The 18,702-nt window shown below is 38.3% G+C and overlaps 3 protein-coding genes across 3 annotated transcripts in view; 2 read left to right on the forward strand and 1 right to left on the reverse strand.

Annotated features, from left to right (window-relative positions):
• The window catches only part of LOC138315642 (uncharacterized), a 37,451-nt gene extending 25,439 nt beyond the window's left edge, over positions 1-12,012 (reverse strand). The window contains exon 1 of the mRNA XM_069256816.1: positions 11,890-12,012. The gene's annotated coding sequence lies outside the window, so the exon portion shown is untranslated. The remainder of the gene's footprint in view (positions 1-11,889) is intronic.
• Positions 101-11,273, forward strand: LOC138316658 (tyrosinase-like protein 2). Its single transcript, XM_069258329.1, has 3 exons — positions 101-514; positions 8,989-9,116; positions 9,737-11,273. The coding sequence occupies exons 1-3, from the start codon at positions 101-103 to the stop codon at positions 11,223-11,225; spliced, it is 2,031 nt and encodes a 676-aa protein (XP_069114430.1). The 3' UTR covers positions 11,226-11,273.
• On the forward strand, positions 11,971-18,413 carry LOC138316659 (tyrosinase-like protein 1). Its single transcript, XM_069258330.1, has 5 exons — positions 11,971-11,985; positions 15,215-15,324; positions 15,497-15,779; positions 16,432-16,559; positions 16,835-18,413. The coding sequence occupies exons 1-5, from the start codon at positions 11,971-11,973 to the stop codon at positions 18,411-18,413; spliced, it is 2,115 nt and encodes a 704-aa protein (XP_069114431.1).
• The last annotated feature ends 289 nt before the right edge of the window (positions 18,414-18,702 follow it).

The raw sequence follows: 18,702 nt of genomic DNA on the forward strand, positions 1-18,702 counted from the left end.
TTTCAAGCAGAACTTTTCACTTTTCAATCTGTTATCTCACTTTAAGACAGTTTTTTTTAAACGCATCTGTATTTTTGTCTCTTTGAAGACTTCCGGAAGTATGTGCCCAACTCTTATTGTCGCAGTGCTTCTCGGGTTTATGATCTGGACAAGCCATGGCTTTGTCGAGCAAATACCGATGCCAGATGTTCTCCAGGAGTGTTACAAATACCAAACACAGAACATAGATTTTACTCAAAAGCCCTCCCAGGAAATTAATATGCTTTGCATTACCAAGTACCTATACCAGACTGCCCATCTCCGGCCGCAACGACAGGTGACTAATCAAACAATCGCCTACGTTGGAGAACTGATGCGAAGGGTAATCAGTAAGCACGAGAAAAGAGGCCATAGGTCAAAGCGACAAGGTTTTCCTGGGGCCAGTATAATGGGTGTGAGAAGAGAAATCAGAACCCTTTCTCGTCAGGAATGGGAAACATTTGTGTTTAGACTTAACCAACTACAACAACCTATAGTAAGTGAATTGTTTAAAATCAGAATACTAGATATTATCATTTTAATCCAATCTTCGTCAACGTGAAGTCATTTACTAATGTTACAGGACTAATTTGTAATACATTATACGATGTTTGTTTTACTCTTCATATAAAAACTAAATGTAATGTATATTAGGTCGCAAACAAACAATGAAATAGATTTATCCCTTCGAGTATCATTCGAAAACAACAGTAAATCCATCATAATTATTTTATCCTCTAAAATCTTCTGACCTAAAACGAGATTGTTTTACCACATGTACCATCTAACCTAACACGGTGTTCTACCATATGTACCTTCTAACCTAACACGAGTGTTCTACCACATGTACCTTCTAACCTTACACGAGTGTTCTACCACATGTACCTTCTAACCTTACACGATTGTTCTACCACATGTACCTTCTAACCTAACACGAGATTTTTCTACTATATGTACCTTCTAACCTAACACGGGTGTTCTACCCATATGTACCTTCAAACCTAACACGGGTGTTCTACTATATGTACCTTCTAACCTAACACGAGTGATCTACCATATGTACCTTCTAACCTAACACGGGTGTTCTACTATATGTACCTTCTAACCTAACACGAGTGTTCTACCACATGTACCTTCTAACCTAACACGAGTGTTCTACCACATGTACCTTCTAACCTAACACGAGTGTGTTCTACCATATGTACCTTCTTACCTAACACGAGAATATTCTACCATATGTACCTTCTAACCTAACACGGGTGTTCTACCATATGTACCTTCTAACCTAACACGGGTGTTCTACCATATGTACCTTCTAACCTAACACGGGTGTTCTACTATATGTACCTTCTAACCTAACACGAGTGTTCTACCATATGTACCTTCTAACCTAACACGAGAGTGTTCTACCATATGTACCTTCTAACCTAACACGGGTGTTCTACCATATGTACCTTCTAATATAACACGGGTGTTCTACCATATGTACCTTCAAACCTAACACGAGAGTGCTCTACCATATGTACCTTCTAACCTAACACGGGTGTTCTACCATAGGTATCTTCTAACCTAACACGAGTGTTCTACCATAGGTATCTTCTAACCTAACACAGGTGTTCTACCATATGTACCTTCTAACATAACACGGGTGTTCTACCATATGTACCTTCAAACCTAACACGAGAGTGTTCTACCATATGTACCTTCTAACCTAACACGGGTGTTCTACCATATGTACCTTCTAACCTAACACGAGTGTTCTACCATATGTACCTTCTAACCTAACACGAGTGTTCTACCATATGTACCTTCTAACCTAACACGGGTGTTCTACCATATGTACCTTCAAACCTAACACGAGAGTGTTTCTACCATATGTACCTTCTAACCTAACACGGGGTGTTCTACCATATGTACCTTCTAACCTAACTAGAGAGTGTTCTACCACATGTACCTTCTAACCTAACTAGAGAGTGTTCTACCACATGTACCTTCTAACCTAACACGGGTGTTCTACCACATGTACCTTCTAACCTAACACGAGAGTGTTCTACCATATGTACCTTCTAACCTAACACGAGAGTGTTCTACCATATGTACCTTCTAACCTAACACGAGTGTTCTACCACATGTACCTTCTAACCTAACACGGGTGTTCTACCACATGTACCTTCTAACCTAACACGAGTGCTCTACTATATGTACCTTCTAACCTAACACGAGTGTTCTACCATATGTACCTTCTAACCTTATACGAGTGTTCTACCATATGTACCTTCTAACCTAACACGAGAGTGTTCTACCATATGTACCTTCTAACCTAACACGAGTGTTCTACCATATGTACCTTCTAACCTAACACGAGAGTGTTCTACTATATGCACCTTCTAACCTAACACGGGTGTTCTACCATATGTACCTTCTAACCTAACACGAGAGTGTTCTACCATATGCACCTTCTAACCTAACACGGTGTTCTACCATATGCACCTTCTAACCTAACACGAGTGTTCTAATATATGTACCTTCTAACCTAACACGGGTGTTCTATTATATGTACCATCTAACCTAACACACGTGTTCTACCATGAGTACCTTCTAACCTGGGGCCGCGGTGGCCGAGTGGTTAAGACATATTACCACAAGCCCGCCACCTCTGGGAAGCGGGTTCGAATCCCATGTGGGGCAGTTGCCAGGTACTGACCGTTGGCGGTGGTTTTTTCTCCGGGTACTCCGGCTTTCCTCCACCAACAAACCTGGCACGTCTTTACATGACCCGTTAAGGACGTTAATCAAACCAAAAAAGTGTAACATATGTACCTTCTAACCTAACACGAGTGTTCTACATATGTACTTCTAACCTAACACGAGTGTCTACCAATTACCTTCTAACCTAACACGGTGTTCTACATATGTACCTTCTAACCTAACACGAGTGTTCTACCATATGTACCTTCTAACCTAACACAGAGTGTTCTACCATATGTACCTTCTAACCTAACACGGGTGTTCTAATCATATGTACCTTCTAACCTAACACGAGTGTTCTACCATATGTACCTTCTAACCTAACACGAGTGTTCTACCATATGTACCTTCTAACCTAACACGAGTGTTCTACCATATGTACCTTCTAACCTAACACGAGTGTTCTACCATATGTACCTTCTAACCTAACACGGGTGTTCTACCATATGTACCTTCTAACCTAACACGAGTGTTCTACTATATGTACCTTCTAACCTAACACGAGAGTGTTCTACCATATGTACCTTCTAACCTAACACGAGTGTTCTACCATATGTACCTTCTAACCTAACACGAGAGTGTTCTACCATATGTACCTTCTAACCTAACACGAGAGTGTTCTACCATATGTACCTTCTAACCTAACACGAGTGTTCTACCATATGTACCTTCTAACCTAACACGAGTGTTCTACCATATGTACCTTCTAACCTAACACGAGTGTTCTACCATATGTACCTTCTAACCTAACACGGGTGTTCTACCATATGTACCTTCTAACCTAACACGAGTGTTCTACCATATGTACCTTCTAACCTAACACGGAGTGTTCTACCATATGTACCTTCTAACCTAACACGAGTGTTCTACCATATGTACCTTCTAACCTAACACGAGTGTTCTACCATATGTACCTTCTAACCTAACACGAGTGTTCTACCATATGTACCTTCTAACCTAACACGAGAGTGTTCTACCATATGTACCTTCTAACCTAACACGAGAGTGTTCTACCATATGTACCTTCTAACCTAACACACGGGTGTTCTACCATAGGTATCTTCTAACCTAACACGGGTGTTCTACCTTATGTACCTTCTAACCTAACACGAGAGTGTTCTACCACATGTACCTTCTAACCTAACATAGAGAGTGTTCTACCATATGTACCTTCTAACCTAACACGAGAGTGTTCTACCATATGTACCTTCTAACCTAACACGGAGTGTTCTACCATATGTACCTTCTAACCTAACACGAGTGTTCTACCATATGTACCTTCTAACCTAACACGAGTGTTCTACCATATGTACCTTCTAACCTAACACGAGAGTGTTCTACCATATGTACCTTCTAACCTAACACGGGTGTTCTACCACATGTACCTTCTAACCTAACACGAGTGTTCTACCATATGTACCTTCTAACCTAACACGAGTGTTCTACCATATGTACCTTCTAACCTAACACGAGTGTTCTACCATATGTACCTTCTAACCTAACACGAGAGTGTTCTACCATATGTACCTTCTAACCTAACACGAGAGTGTTCTACCATATGCACTTTCTACCCTAACACGGGTGTTCTACCATATGTACCTTCTAACCTAACACGAGAGTGTTCTACCATATGCACCTTCTAACCTAACACGGTGTTCTACCATATGCACCTTCTAACCTAACACGAGTGTTCTAATATATGTACCTTCTAACCTAACACGGGTGTTCTATTATATGTACCATCTAACCTAACACACGTGTTCTACCATGAGTACCTTCTAACCTGGGGCCGCGGTGGCCGAGTGGTTAAGACATATTACCACAAGCCCGCCACCTCTGGGAAGCGGGTTCGAATCCCATGTGGGGCAGTTGCCAGGTACTGACCGTTGGCCGGTGGTTTTTTCTCCGGGTACTCCGGCTTTCCTCCACCAACAAACCTGGCACGTCTTTACATGACCCTGGCTGTTAATAGGACGTAAATAAAAACAAACCAAAATTCTAACCTAACACGAGTGTTCTACTATATGTACCTTCTAACCTAACACGAGTGTTCTACCATATGTACTTTCTAACCTAACACGAGAGTGTTCTACCATATGTACCTTCTAACCTAACTAGAGAGTGTTCTACCATATGTACCTTCTAACCTAACACGAAGTGTTCTACCATATGTTCCTTCTAACCTAACACTAGAGTGTTCTACCATATGTACCTTCTAACCTAACACGGTGTTCTACCTATGTACCTTCTAACCTAACACAGAGTATTCTACCATATGTACCTTCTAACCTAACACGAGAGTGTTCTACCATATGTACCTTCTAACCTAACACAGAGTGTTCTACCATATGTACCTTCTAACCTAACACGAGAGTGTTCTACCATATGTACCTTCTAACCTAACACGAGTGTTCTACTATATGTACCTTCTAACCTAACACGAAAGTGTTCTACCATATGTACCTTCTAACCTAACACGAGTGTTCTACCATATGTACCTTCTAACCTAACACGAGTGTTCTACTATATGTACCTTCTAACCTAACACGAGTGTTCTACCATATGTACCTTCTAACCTAACACGAGAGTGTTCTACCATATGTACCTTCTAACCTAACACGAGTGTTCTACCATATGTACCTTCTAACCTAACACGAGTGTTCTACCATATGTACCTTCTAACCTAACACGAGTGTTCTACCATATGTACCTTCTAACCTAACACGAGTGTTCTACCATATGTACCTTCTAACCTAACACGAGTGTTCTACCATATGTACCTTCTAACCTAACACGAGTGTTCTACCATATGTACCTTCTAACCTAACACGAAGTGTTCTACCATAGTCTTACACATATGTTCTACCATTGTACCTTCTAACCTAACACGAGTGTTCTACCATATGTACCTTCTAACCTAACACGAGTGTTTCTACCATATGTACCTTCTAACCTAACACGAGTGTTCTACCATATGTACCTTCTAACCTAACACGAGTGTTCTACCATATGTACCTTCTAACCTAACACGAGTGTTCTACCATATGTACCTTCTAACCTAACACGAGTGTTCTACCATATGTACCTTCTAACCTAACACGGGTGTTCTACCATATGTACCTTCTAACCTAACACGAGTGTTCTACCATATGTACCTTCTAACCTAACACGAGTGTTCTACCATATGTACCTTCTAACCTAACACGAGAGTGTTCTACCATATGTACCTTCTAACCTAACACGAGTGTTCTACCATATGTACCTTCTAACCTAACACGAGTGTTCTACCATATGTACCTTCTAACCTAACACGAGAGTGTTCTACATATGTACCTTCTAACCTAACACGAGAGTGTTCTACCATATGTACCTTCTAACCTAACACGAGAGTGTTCTACCATATGTACCTTCTAACCTACCTAACACGAGTGTTCTACCATATGTACCTTCTAACCTAACACGGGTGTTCTACCATATGTACCTTCTAACCTAACAGAGTTTCTACCATATGTACCTTCTAACCTAACACGGGTGTTCTACCACATGTACCTTCTAACCTAACACGAGGTGTCTACTATATGTACCTTCTAACCTAACTAACACAGGTCTTCTACACAGTACCTTCTAACCTAACACGAGAGTGTTCTACCATATGTACCTTCTAACCTAACACGAGTGTTCTACCATATGTACCTTCTAACCTAACACGAGAGTGTTCTACCATATGTACCTTCTAACCTAACACGAGTGTTCTACCATATGTACCTTCTAACCTAACACGAGTGTTCTACTATATGTACCTTCTAACCTAACACGAGTGTTCTACCATATGTACCTTCTAACCTAACACGGGTGTTCTACCATATGTACCTTCTAACCTAACACGAGTGTTCTACCATATGTACCTTCTAACCTAACAGGGTGTTCTACTATATGTACCATCTAACCTAACACACGTGTTCTACCATATGTACCTTCTACCTAATACGAGTGTTCTACTATATGTACCTTCTAACCTAACACGGGTGTTCTACCATATGTACCTTCTAACCTAACACGAGTGTTCTACCATATGTACCTTCTAACCTAACACGAGTGTTCTACTATTTGCACCTTCTAACCTAAACGAGAGTGTTCTACCATATACACCTTCTAACCTAACACGACAGAGTGTTCTAACTAATATGAGAGGTGCACCAATCTAACCTAACACGAGAGTGTTCTACCATATGCCACCCTCTAAACCTCTCTAACCTAACTAGAGAGTGTTCTACCATATGTACCTTCTAACCTAACACGAGTGTTCTACCATATGTACCTTCTAACCTAACACGAGAGTGTTCTACCATATGTACCTTCTAACCTAACACGGTGTTCTACCATATGTACCTTCTAACCTAACACGAGTGTTCTACTATATGCACCTTCTAACCTAACACGGGTGTTCTACTATATGTACCTTCTAACCTAACATGGGTGTTCTACCATATGTACCTTCTAACCTAACACGAGTGTTCTACATATGTACCTTCTAACCTAACACGAGGTGTTCTACCATATGTACCTTCTAACCTAACTAGAGAGTGTTCTACTATATGTACCTTCTAACCTAACACGAGTGTTCTACCAATATGTACCTTCTAACCTAACACGAGATTTTCTACCATATGTACCTTCTACTAACACGGGTGTTCTACCATATGTACCTTCTAACCTAACACGAGAGTGTTCTACCATATGTACCTTCTAACCTAACACGAGATTTTTTTTACTATATGCACTTTCTAACCTAAACACGAGTGTTCTACCATATGTACCTTCTAACCTAACAGAGAGTGTTCTACCATATGTACCTTCTAACCTAACATGGATGTTCTAACATATGTACCTTCTAACCTAACACGAGTGCTCTACTATATGTACCTTCTAACCTAACACGAGAGTGTTCTACCATATGCACCTTCTAACCTAACACGAGTGCTCTACTATATGTACCTTCTAACCTAACACGAGTGTTCTACTATATGTACCTTCTAACCTAACACGAGTGTTCTACTATATGTACCTTCTAACCTAACACGAGTGTTCTACTATATGTACCTTCTAACCTAACACGAGTGTTCTACTATATGCACCTTCTAACCTAACACGGGTGTTCTACCATATGTACCTTCTAACCTAACACGAGTGTTCTACCATATGTACCTTCTAACCTAACACGAGTGTTCTACCACATGTACTTTCTAACCTAACATGGGTGTTCTACCATATGTACCTTCTAACCTAACTAGAGAGTGTTCTACTATATGCACCTCTAACCTAACACGAGTGTTCTACCATATGTACCTTCTAACCTAACACGGGTGTTCTACCATATGTACCTTCTAACCTAACACGAGAGTGTTCTACCATATGTACCTTCTAACCTAACACGAGAGTGTTCTACCATATGTACCTTCTAACCTAACTAGAGAGTGTTCTACCATATGTACCTTCTAACCTAACACGGGTGTTCTACCATATGTATCTTCTAACCTAACTAGTGAGTGTTCTACCCTATGCACCTTCTAGACTTATACATCATTCATTCTACAAGTCTAATATTAGACTGGCCACCAGGCCCTAAGTTGTTGATAAGACTTTCTCAGCAGAGGTCTTTACTAGATTATCTCCCCCTAGTTTAAAACCGGATTTGACCAGTCTCTAGAATCAGGCATGTAGTAGAGACAAAAATAATCAAGCCAAATTTTAGTGATTTGTTTTTTAATATTCTAGAGACTGGTGGCCAGTCTAGTCTAATATATGAAACCTTCTTACCGAAGTCGATATATTAATGTGTAACGTACTAATCTAATATGAGATTCCAAAATAGCTTGGCTATCATGTGATGTCGTTCTAACCAATTGTAGCATATGATTAATGTCTGAGGCTGGATTAACATAGTATTTGGTCTAATTACTGGATAACTTGAGGTTAATGTAATTGTTATTTAATTCAAACGCTGGGGTTAATGGTCTGACCCTGATATACATAGTTGGTGATTAAGCAGATGGAATGTATGTAAATGTGGCTAATGACTTTTAATCATTTTATCGGAATAAAGTGTTAAGATGAAGCGATTAGAACATATCAACATTTTCACAGAGTAACCACTAATCTTTTACAAAGATTTCCCCAAGAAATATTCCATAAATGATCATGAACTATATTGCTGTATTGTAGTTGTCTCCGGGTCAGCCCCCGTTCGTACCTTACTATGCTATTGCGGAAATGCACATGCCTCCAGCTATTATACAGGCAGCTCACGACGGACCCAACTTCCTTGGCTGGCATAGAATCTATCTTCTCTTGTAAGTTGAGTTTTCATAGATATCATAAAGGTATTATATTTTCAGATTTATTCATTTAAGTCATAGCTTGTACAGGGTGTTTTTTCAAGGTTATGAATTAATAAATTCTGCCCGATTTTATTCCTTTACGGTTTTCTTTGAAATGTTTAAGAAAAACATAGCATTTAAGAGTAAATAACTAAGTTCTGTAAAATGACACTTCGTCTTCATGTATTCCCTTAATTACCAAAAGGATTGGTATTCAATAGTGACTTGTGTACTTATTTCCATAGACCATTATTAAAACAATTCTTCCTTTCCCCTGTGCTGGATGTTAACAATTATTATGTACTGATGACATACTGAGGTAAGGTGGTATGTTATATAATAAGCATAACGTGACATCAAATGCTAAAAAAACAGCCTCTTACTTGGCAATAAAGAATTGGTTATACTTTTCATACTGGTATGTTGCTTAAAGCACCATTTGTTCAATCGATATGGTTACCAATTTTGTAAACATTTAACTCCGATTGTCCAATTACAAATACTAGATCAGACATAGAGAGTACATGCTTATCCATTGCTCGCGTTTTGTACATGCACAGTTACTACAACTAGATATGACATCTGTATTCCAGATTAGAGGAAGCTCTGGGAATGCCTATACCGTACTGGGACAGCAGACTCGACTACAGAATGCCGCAACCCACCGACTCTGTTGTCTGGACACCGGAGTTCTTTGGGGAAGGATTCGGCAGTGTCACGTCGGGTCCATTTGGGGGGTGGCCCAGGGTTCCAACAGCAGATCGCGTGCCACTTGTCCGAAACATAGGAAATGATGGATCTCTGGTCAGTGACAGTTCTGTCAATGCCATTATGTCAAGCTTTAGTATCTTTGATGTCACAGAGCCAGCGCCACTACCCCAGATAACATTTGAAACTATCCATAATGCCGTTCATGTCTGGATTGATGGTCAGATGTCCGGAATATCAACATCGCCACAGGATCCAATTTTCTTCATGCACCACGCATTCATCGATTATCTTTGGAGCATGTATAGGAACGTTCAGCGAAATTCGGGTATCAATCCAGAAACTGATTATCCCAGAAAGGGCAATGCAATGCACGATCCTATGTCCCAAATGATTCCATTCAGTTTGATGAATATCCAGGGTTACCGAAACGATATTGAGTCCCCCTATGCACCTTCCCCAACTTGTCCAGAATGCGGGGGTAGTGACTACCTTCAATGTGTACCCCCTGGGTTCTGCGTGTCGGTCAGAGGATTCGCGCCTGGATTTACCAGTACACCAGGAGCACTTGGATCACGACCAGTCCCTATCAGAGAGAGATTTGAGACCGGCCTTCGGGATCCACGTACACGTGGGGAAGCGTCAATGACAACCATTCCTATCCGCGGGCGCCGAAGTGTTAGAGAAAAACCAACAAACAAGACATCTCAATTTTCAAATGACGCATCCCAAATGAATACTCCATACCAAAACACATTCGTTATTGATGGAGTCAGTGACGTCAACAGATGGACATTTGTTCCAGTTAGGATAATATTTGAAAGACCACCTGAAGCTAAGTTCGAGTCCTTCATTATGAAAGATGGAAAATTGGTAAATAACACCGACATGTTCTCTCCATCCAAGTACAACACGTTCAAAGTAGAAATCAAACAGAAAGTACCTGCCACATACCCAAAATGCCACATATCCGGTTCAGGGGCATCAAAGGTATTTGTACAGACAGACGGAATAGATTATTCCGGAAGATATAAAGACTTTGCAGTTGTCGACGAAAGGCTTCCTATTTCTTCCTCAATGGCGTATGTTGGGGTTAAGAAACCGGACAATGGCGCAGCGAAGTTTTATATGACAACATATGATTCATGTGGGCGAGTGTGTAGACCGAGGTGTCTAGTAAACGGGAGATATCAAGAATGTTCAGGAGCTTTTCGGATCACAACAGCATATCCTAAAATGTACGGAAGAACGTATGAGGAGGCGGTACAAAGTGTTTGGACGATTGGAGACCAGCTTCTGTCTGAAGCCCATGGCGCCGAGATCCCTATAGCATTTATTTGTAAGATTACTAAACAATGGCCATGGTTGTTTTAGCAAGGATACCTAATAGAGGATTAAAAGGATAATTGGGAAAGTTATTGGTTTTTTTTTTATATATTTTACATTAAATGTTGAAGGATTTTTTTATCACATTTTGTATATTTTGTTTGCTGTTGAATTTTACTTTTCAATAAGTTGAAAATCTGACTGGATATTACCGGGTAAGATCAGAACCGGTGACGTTTACATTGTGTTTGACAAATTACTAAAGGATGGAAAGTTGCCATTCTAACACTTACTTGTGAACAATAAACAAAAAAAAATAGAAATGTTACACTAGCAATAAAATGACCGGTAATTAAACAGATAAAGCAAAATTATAAAAGCATTGCCGTATTATTGAATTATTATTATAAGAAATTATAAAACCAATACAGATGTCATGATGTTTTAGACAAATCGAACCTTTCTGTACCTGATGGAAATATTCATGTTTATATTTAAAGTTTACCTTTCTCGTATTTCAATCAAAACAAAAGACCTGCCGTGGCACATTATCACCAGTATAACTGTACATCCCATACATTTATAAACATGGTCTTCTCCTTACCTTACTGTATCTTTGTGGGAACAGGTGAGTAGATAAGACAAAATATAAAATCAATTTCAATACATAAAATAGATCTTAATGACTAATTCAAACATAGAAAAGACCTACCTTTATCGTATAGTCTCAGTATTACTCCCTTCAATGCATCAAATGCCCAGCTTAAATAAAAGACATAAAACAGGAGACAACATGGAACCTGTGCAGGTATTACCTTACGATATGAACACAGCACACAATGAAATAAACAGGAATGCATTTACGTCAGTTACCTGACATTTATTCAGCTCTTGTTCTAAAAAAATCTTGCAGCAAGCAGGATAGCAATTAATTTCTGTAAAATAGCCATCATGGTTATATACACAGACCACGTTTTAGTCATCAGCATTTTCAATTAGAGATTTTCATATTTTAAAAGAATAAAACGCAGACAACTCGAATATTAACACATACCTTACCACCGTCAGTGTTAATACAGGAAAGCTAAATTATTACAGCAACAATATTTGAAACAATGAAAAAATGATTTGACATCCTGAAATATGTCTTTACATGAAACAGATATAATTTATCTTGAAATAATCTATATTCGTTGCACCGTATATACAACTATTTGTGTATTCCACAGTTATCTCGCTCTACATATTTAATACACTGTTTTCGTGACTTTCTACTGCGATTTTATTTTCCCGTCGGATTTGTTTGCTGTTTTTTTTATTATTAAATTAGCATCCTAATTACAGAAAGGTCCATGAAAGGACGGCCTCCCATATTTGCGATGTGTTGGTGTATCGAGTGGGTGGACGTGTTTTGGGAGACTGCGGTATATTCGTGCTGTCGTCTTCTTGTATAGTGGAATTCTTGTACGTTTTAATATCACTGTATCACTGAATCATGCCGCCGAAGACATCAAGCAACATATCCCATCCAGTAAAAATGCACACCCTATACAACAAAGTGAAAATAAGGATATGTATTTCAATCAGATTGTTTTGTTTCGGGATTTAGAGTCACGCAGTTCTACAGGAAATCTAAACACACGTTGAAATCGGTTAAGTTTAAAGTCGTCAAAATTGTTTTGTATAGGTTGTAGGATTAGTCACGTTTCCTTACGCAATCTAACAAATCTGTTCTCCAAATTTATCTAGTAAAATCATAAGCAAAAACATCGGTGATAAATTGCTATGCTAAAAGATAAAAAAAAATTACCGTCTAATTCAGGATGTCGTTTATTAATATTTATAAATGTCGTTATACAGGAAATGTAAATATACATCGAAAAGTGTCATGTGAATCAAGATGCATTTTTTGAATATTTCGGTTTTATTTGACAGCTGTTTTATGCATTTTACTACACTTTCAAACTTTGACAATAACATGTGATGTCATTTATTAGAACAATGACCACAGTGTTATTTATCAGAACAATTATTATCATAATGTTGTAAAAAAAAACATACGTCGTGAAATCATTATAACGTTCGTGTATATTATAGAACATGTTATATACTGTACAACGGTAGAATTTTGCGGGTGCTTATTTTCATTACATTCGCTTTTTCACTAATCCGCGAATTATAAACACCATCGTCATATTAAGAATTTTATCGACAAGAACAATTGTGCAAAGAATTGTAGGAATCAAAAACCGCTCTGTATATGTAACGTCGACATACAACGAATACAGTGTACAGTAAAAGGTTTGCTACGAATTTCTGATGAATCTCATAAAAAATCTTATTAATAAAAACAAGAGCGAAACATATTCATACTAATGCAACTGCACAACACCTTCAGTGACGATATCTGCCAAAACGGTGTTTTGACACAAACAAACGATACTTTTTTTTTTAATTTTACTGTACTTAAATACTGAAAAGGAATTGCAATTTTATATCTGTGGTGACTTTATTCTGCGTATCCCTACCTTTTCATTTATACTTTTCAAGCTGATTTTATATCGCTAATAGATTCATGTTTCTATTGTCGTTAGGCTTGAATCTTTTTCGCGGCGACTGATTTTTGAGATTTGTAAATTGTTCAAAATAACTCTGGCGCGAATTTAAGTTGATTTACAGTATGTTAAATCTAATTCCGGATAGATAAACATTATAAATCTAGCTAAGCCAAGAAAGGCTGACCTCTTTGGACATTGCAATACATAATAAAGTTAGTATTTTGGCTCCAAAAATAGCATCAAAGATTTAAAGCATTTATGTTTCTTATTCAATTTACGTTAGGTCTATCTGTCAATAGCCACAAGATCACTTATTGAATCCTTTCAAGCAAAACTATTAGCTTGCTGATAAGTACTGAATCTGTAAAATGTTTTTCGAAGAATACTTTAAAGGTATACATAATAAGTGTCACACCAAAATTGTATCTAACCTGTAATAACCTAATACCGCATTTACCTTGATCGTTGTGGATTGGCAGCTCATATAGACTGCAGGTCGATGTTTTTTTTCCTTGAACCCTGCCTGTCCCTCCCCCAAACCCTGATTCCTGGCACGATATTAGTTATTATTAATTTAAACGCGTCAGTACCTTAATCGTGTGGAAATTTTGATTTGCAGATTTAACAAACATCTCTTCAAACACCGCACACGACTTCGTTATGTTTTAGCATGCCCTGCTTATTTCAATTAATAGTGACTAATTTTTGAAGATGTAGTCATTGTGTCGTATTTTGTCTTTCGTGGAAAGACACGTTACCATGCATAGCCTTGTATTGAACATGTAATTTTCTTTACTTACATTGCAGACCTATGTTTTGTTTAATCAGCAGAATCGTGAGGTCAATTCAATGGTGCATCCTTTGTATCAAGTCATGTTTTATTTCTAAAACATACATGACTTACACAACTTAGGAGAAAGAAATGAGGCGACGAGTTGCATCATTAATCATAGGATACACGATTTTATATTCTTAAATTGGACATATTGAGAATTGTGTTGACGTGTGAGGAGAAATGTGTGAAAATCATAAAGATTATATCATAATTGTTTCCACTTAACCCATGAAATGGTAAGTGATATTTTCTTATTTTCAAAATGATTTGAATTGATACGTTTTTATTTTGCTAGCGTTTTGTTATAATTCCAATTAAAGAACTTAAGAATATAATATAAAAAGTCCCTACTTCGATAGATACGAGTAAATTAGGCAGAGGTAAGCACTTAGCTTTAGCATCATAAAATCAAATTAGTATCTATATATATATATATATCTTTGCATGACAGCATGGTTTATGTTGGCATCATTTCCTATTGATAATGTTCTAACATAATTTGTTTTAAGACCATTAAAGCTTGTAAAGTTGGAAATTATAATTATTAAAAAGGAAACGAGTTGATGTTAATAAGTATTTATCAGTATGATTTGGTAGAGGCTGGTCCCTCTAAAAGTTTTATTAATTTCTGCAACATATTGTAGGTGTTCTTAGTTGTCTTTCCGGTGTTATCATTCCTTGCCAATTATCCGGGTGTTGCCAATGGTCTACTGGAACCTTTACCGATGCCAGATATTCTCCGAGAATGTTACAGGTATTATTATTATTTTTTGAAAGATGTGTTTGTTTATTTGCCAAATATGGGAGATATGTCTGTGAGTCTTTGAAACTCGCACTGAATATGCTAAACAGACACTTCATATTACTGTTTCTTCAAGTCATCACGCACAAAAGTGCTTTATGCTTATTCATATTTCATAAAATAGGTACAGGACTCAAAATATCAGCATATCGGAAATGACGTCACAGAGCCTCAATAGTTTCTGCATCACTGATTTCCTGTCTCAGACTGTTCTTCTCCGTCCCCAAAGGGAAATATCCAATACTTCCATTCTGTATGCCCAGGAACTTGTTCGGAGAGTAATACAAGGAATAAATACCGGAAGTCGATCAAAGCGGCACGTGAGAGAGCGGAAGGAGGTCCGCACATTGACTAGGATAGAATGGAATACATTCACGGCAAGACTTAATATCCTCAAACGACCTGTGGTCAGTTTTCTTTCTTTAATGTTAATTCTTAAATGCAATATTGCAAAACTAAAACAACAATCAAAACTTAAAACATATTCTTTCCAGAAACTGTTGTCCAGGTATGATCCGATATATACGTACCCTGCCTACAATACCTTTTGGCCGGGTACGGATTGGTTTTGGTAGGTTTCCAATTATTTATGCGGATACATACATTTATTTATCATTTTTGTCTAAAACAAAATATCGATCCTTTTTTATCTCCCGTGCAGCTCACAAGACGTCGAGTCCACAATTTGTAGAATTGCCGTAAAAATTCTCTCCGAAAAGATCTTTATTGTGTATATGTAAAAAAAAAACTACTATCTCGCTGTGAATTTGATTTTTATACGGTTTAGTTTCATTGCCTTGATAGTAAGCGATATAAAACAAGTACTATAAAATGCATAGCAACGTGTTAATAATGATTTGTATGATCATTACATTGCTCCATTAGCAGTAATAGGCACCAAGTGTAGCTCTAAAGATTATACCATTTTCTGTCTAAAAGTCTTTTGCGCTACTATATTGCAGCTAGAGCTAATATAACTTCAAAATACATAACGCAGAATGCACTTCAATATTGTTATGACTTCTTGAATTTCCTTCGAGATCAGGACGTGTTTTTCAGATGTTACCGAATGGAGAGCAGTTTGTGCCGTACGACGCCATTTCAGATATACATATGTCGTCTTTAATTCTGCTGGCAGCTCATATAGGACCGAACTTTCTTGGCTGGCATCGAGTTTACCTTCTCCTGTACGTTAATATCCTTCTGCATTGTTTTGTCTTCTGTAAATGTAGTTAACGATTATTATAGACGCGAAAAATCAATTCTTAGAATTTTTTAACAATTATGTCTGTTATCTTATTATATCTTTATTATATCTGATAATAACCTATACAATAATTTACAACTAGCTTTTTATGATAAAATATAATGATGTTATTAATGACCTCACTAAAACAATGATATGCCAGTTTTTACCAAGGTACACATTCACTGGTAATAATGTATCTAACTGCGATTTCAGACTTGAAGAAGCCCTAGGTGTACCGATTCCGTACTGGGATAGTCGACTAGACTTCGACATGGTAGAACCGACGGATTCAATTCTCTGGTCACCACAATTTTTCGGGCAAGGTTTTGGAGTCGTTGACAATGGACCCTTTGCTGGATGGATTACTCCACAAGGGATAAACCTTGTACGGAACATTGGAAATGATGGGTCCCTGATTACTGCGGAACAGGTACAAGGAATACTTCAACAAGGAAGTCACTACGAGGTCACAGAACCCATACCTAGGCTCAGTATAGAACGTGTGCATGATGGACCGCACGTGTGGGTTGACGGACAGTTGTCTGCCCTCGCCACTGCTTCTCAGGAACCTGTCTTTTTCATGCACCACGCGTTTATTGACTATATCTGGTATTTGTTTAGGAACAGACTACGAATGGAATACCCGGGAATAGATCCACAGTTTGACTACCCTCTCAAAGGCAATGTTCTACATGCTCCAAATGCCCAAATGATACCTTTCAATAACCTCCGAAACATCCAAGGATACAACAACTATTTCGAGTCCCGCACTGTGTACGCACCATCACCTACATGTCCTGGCTGCGGTGGAAGTTCTTACTTAACTTGTAATGTAACGGTCGGAAGATGTCGTTCACGTTCTGTAGCAGAAGTAGCACCGGCTATGTTAGCACCACTCGGAGCTGCAGCCGCACTTGCTGGTGCATCGTCTGCCTTCGGTCAACTTAGGACACAAACTCTCGTGCAACAGGTAGGGCCACTTCCCATAGGGTCGCGATTCAGAGTGTTTAGTCGAGATCCAAGAACAAGAGGCGATACACTTCCCAATGCTCCACTAGCAACAAGGAAGAAACGCAGTATAAGGAATTATAATAATATCAATGATACTATGCACCAAATTGCGATCGACAAAAGTACGAGTCGGGATCCACAAATCAACAGACCGTATCAGAATACCTTTGTCCTCAACGGTGTTAGTGATGTAAATCTCTGGGTTTATATACCTGTTAAAATAATTTACGAGAAACCTTCTGATCAATTAAGGGTGATAGATGGATCTACAGATAGTATCAGTTCCAATCAATCTCCGTCCAATACAACAGACAGCAACAAATCGACTTTAAAACAAAACATACTTCCCGCTTCGTCCCATAAATGTCACATCTCTGGTTCCACTGCGTCCAAAGTTTACGTCCAGACTGACGGTATAGACTATTCCGGCAGGTACAAAGACTATGCTGTGGTGGATGAGGCAAGTCCTCTCTCATCCGTTATGGCGTATGTTGGAGTAAAAAACCCGAAGCAAAATGCAGCCAAATTTTATATGAGTGCGTTTGACTCATGTGGTCATGTTTGTAAACCAAAATGTTTGGTAAATGGAGAGTACAAAGTATGTTCTGGAACATTCCAGATCACATCATCCTCCCCTTTGATGTATGGAATAACCGTGAACGAGGCAATAAGGGAATTATGGGATATCGGAGAAATACGTCCGACCGTCGGAACACAAGGAAAAGCACCTGTAATTTTTACTTGCGAGATGTTTCCGGACTGGCCATGGGATTTATCTTAACTATTAAATCAACATGAATAAGTGTTATTTTATTTGTGTTTTTATTTCTATTTTTTTTTTATTTTTAAAAAGAAAAGATATTCTGGCAGTTATACTGCCAGCCCGTAAGAACCTACTGTTATAGATCATTTAAGTTTTAGAAAGGTCGGGGTAATAAAAAAAGATAAAAGTGACTGCTTCACTGTATAATTATTACAGAATATGACTTAAATGTAAAATGAAATATCATTCTCTCCTCGTCGATGTTATATAAGATGATGGGTAAGACCTAAGAGATAAAACAACACGA

This window comes from Argopecten irradians, chromosome 2 (genome assembly GCF_041381155.1).
Source record: "Argopecten irradians isolate NY chromosome 2, Ai_NY, whole genome shotgun sequence".
NCBI lineage: Eukaryota > Metazoa > Mollusca > Bivalvia > Pectinida > Pectinidae > Argopecten > Argopecten irradians.

What these genes read in the sequence shown, in the direction of transcription:
- LOC138316659 (XM_069258330.1), top strand. An exon ending in ATTCTCCGAGAATGTTACAG is followed by an intron (nt 15,325 to 15,496) that starts GTATTATTATTA and finishes TTCATAAAATAG; the next exon opens with GTACAGGACTCAAAATATCA. An exon ending in CATCGAGTTTACCTTCTCCT is followed by an intron (nt 16,560 to 16,834) that starts GTACGTTAATAT and finishes CTGCGATTTCAG; the next exon opens with ACTTGAAGAAGCCCTAGGTG.
- LOC138316658 (XM_069258329.1), top strand. Translation starts at nt 101, where the DNA reads ATGTGCCCAACTCTTATTGTCGCAGTGCTTCTCGGGTTTATGATCTGG. An exon ending in ACCAACTACAACAACCTATA is followed by an intron (nt 515 to 8,988) that starts GTAAGTGAATTG and finishes GCTGTATTGTAG; the next exon opens with TTGTCTCCGGGTCAGCCCCC. An exon ending in CATAGAATCTATCTTCTCTT is followed by an intron (nt 9,117 to 9,736) that starts GTAAGTTGAGTT and finishes TCTGTATTCCAG; the next exon opens with ATTAGAGGAAGCTCTGGGAA.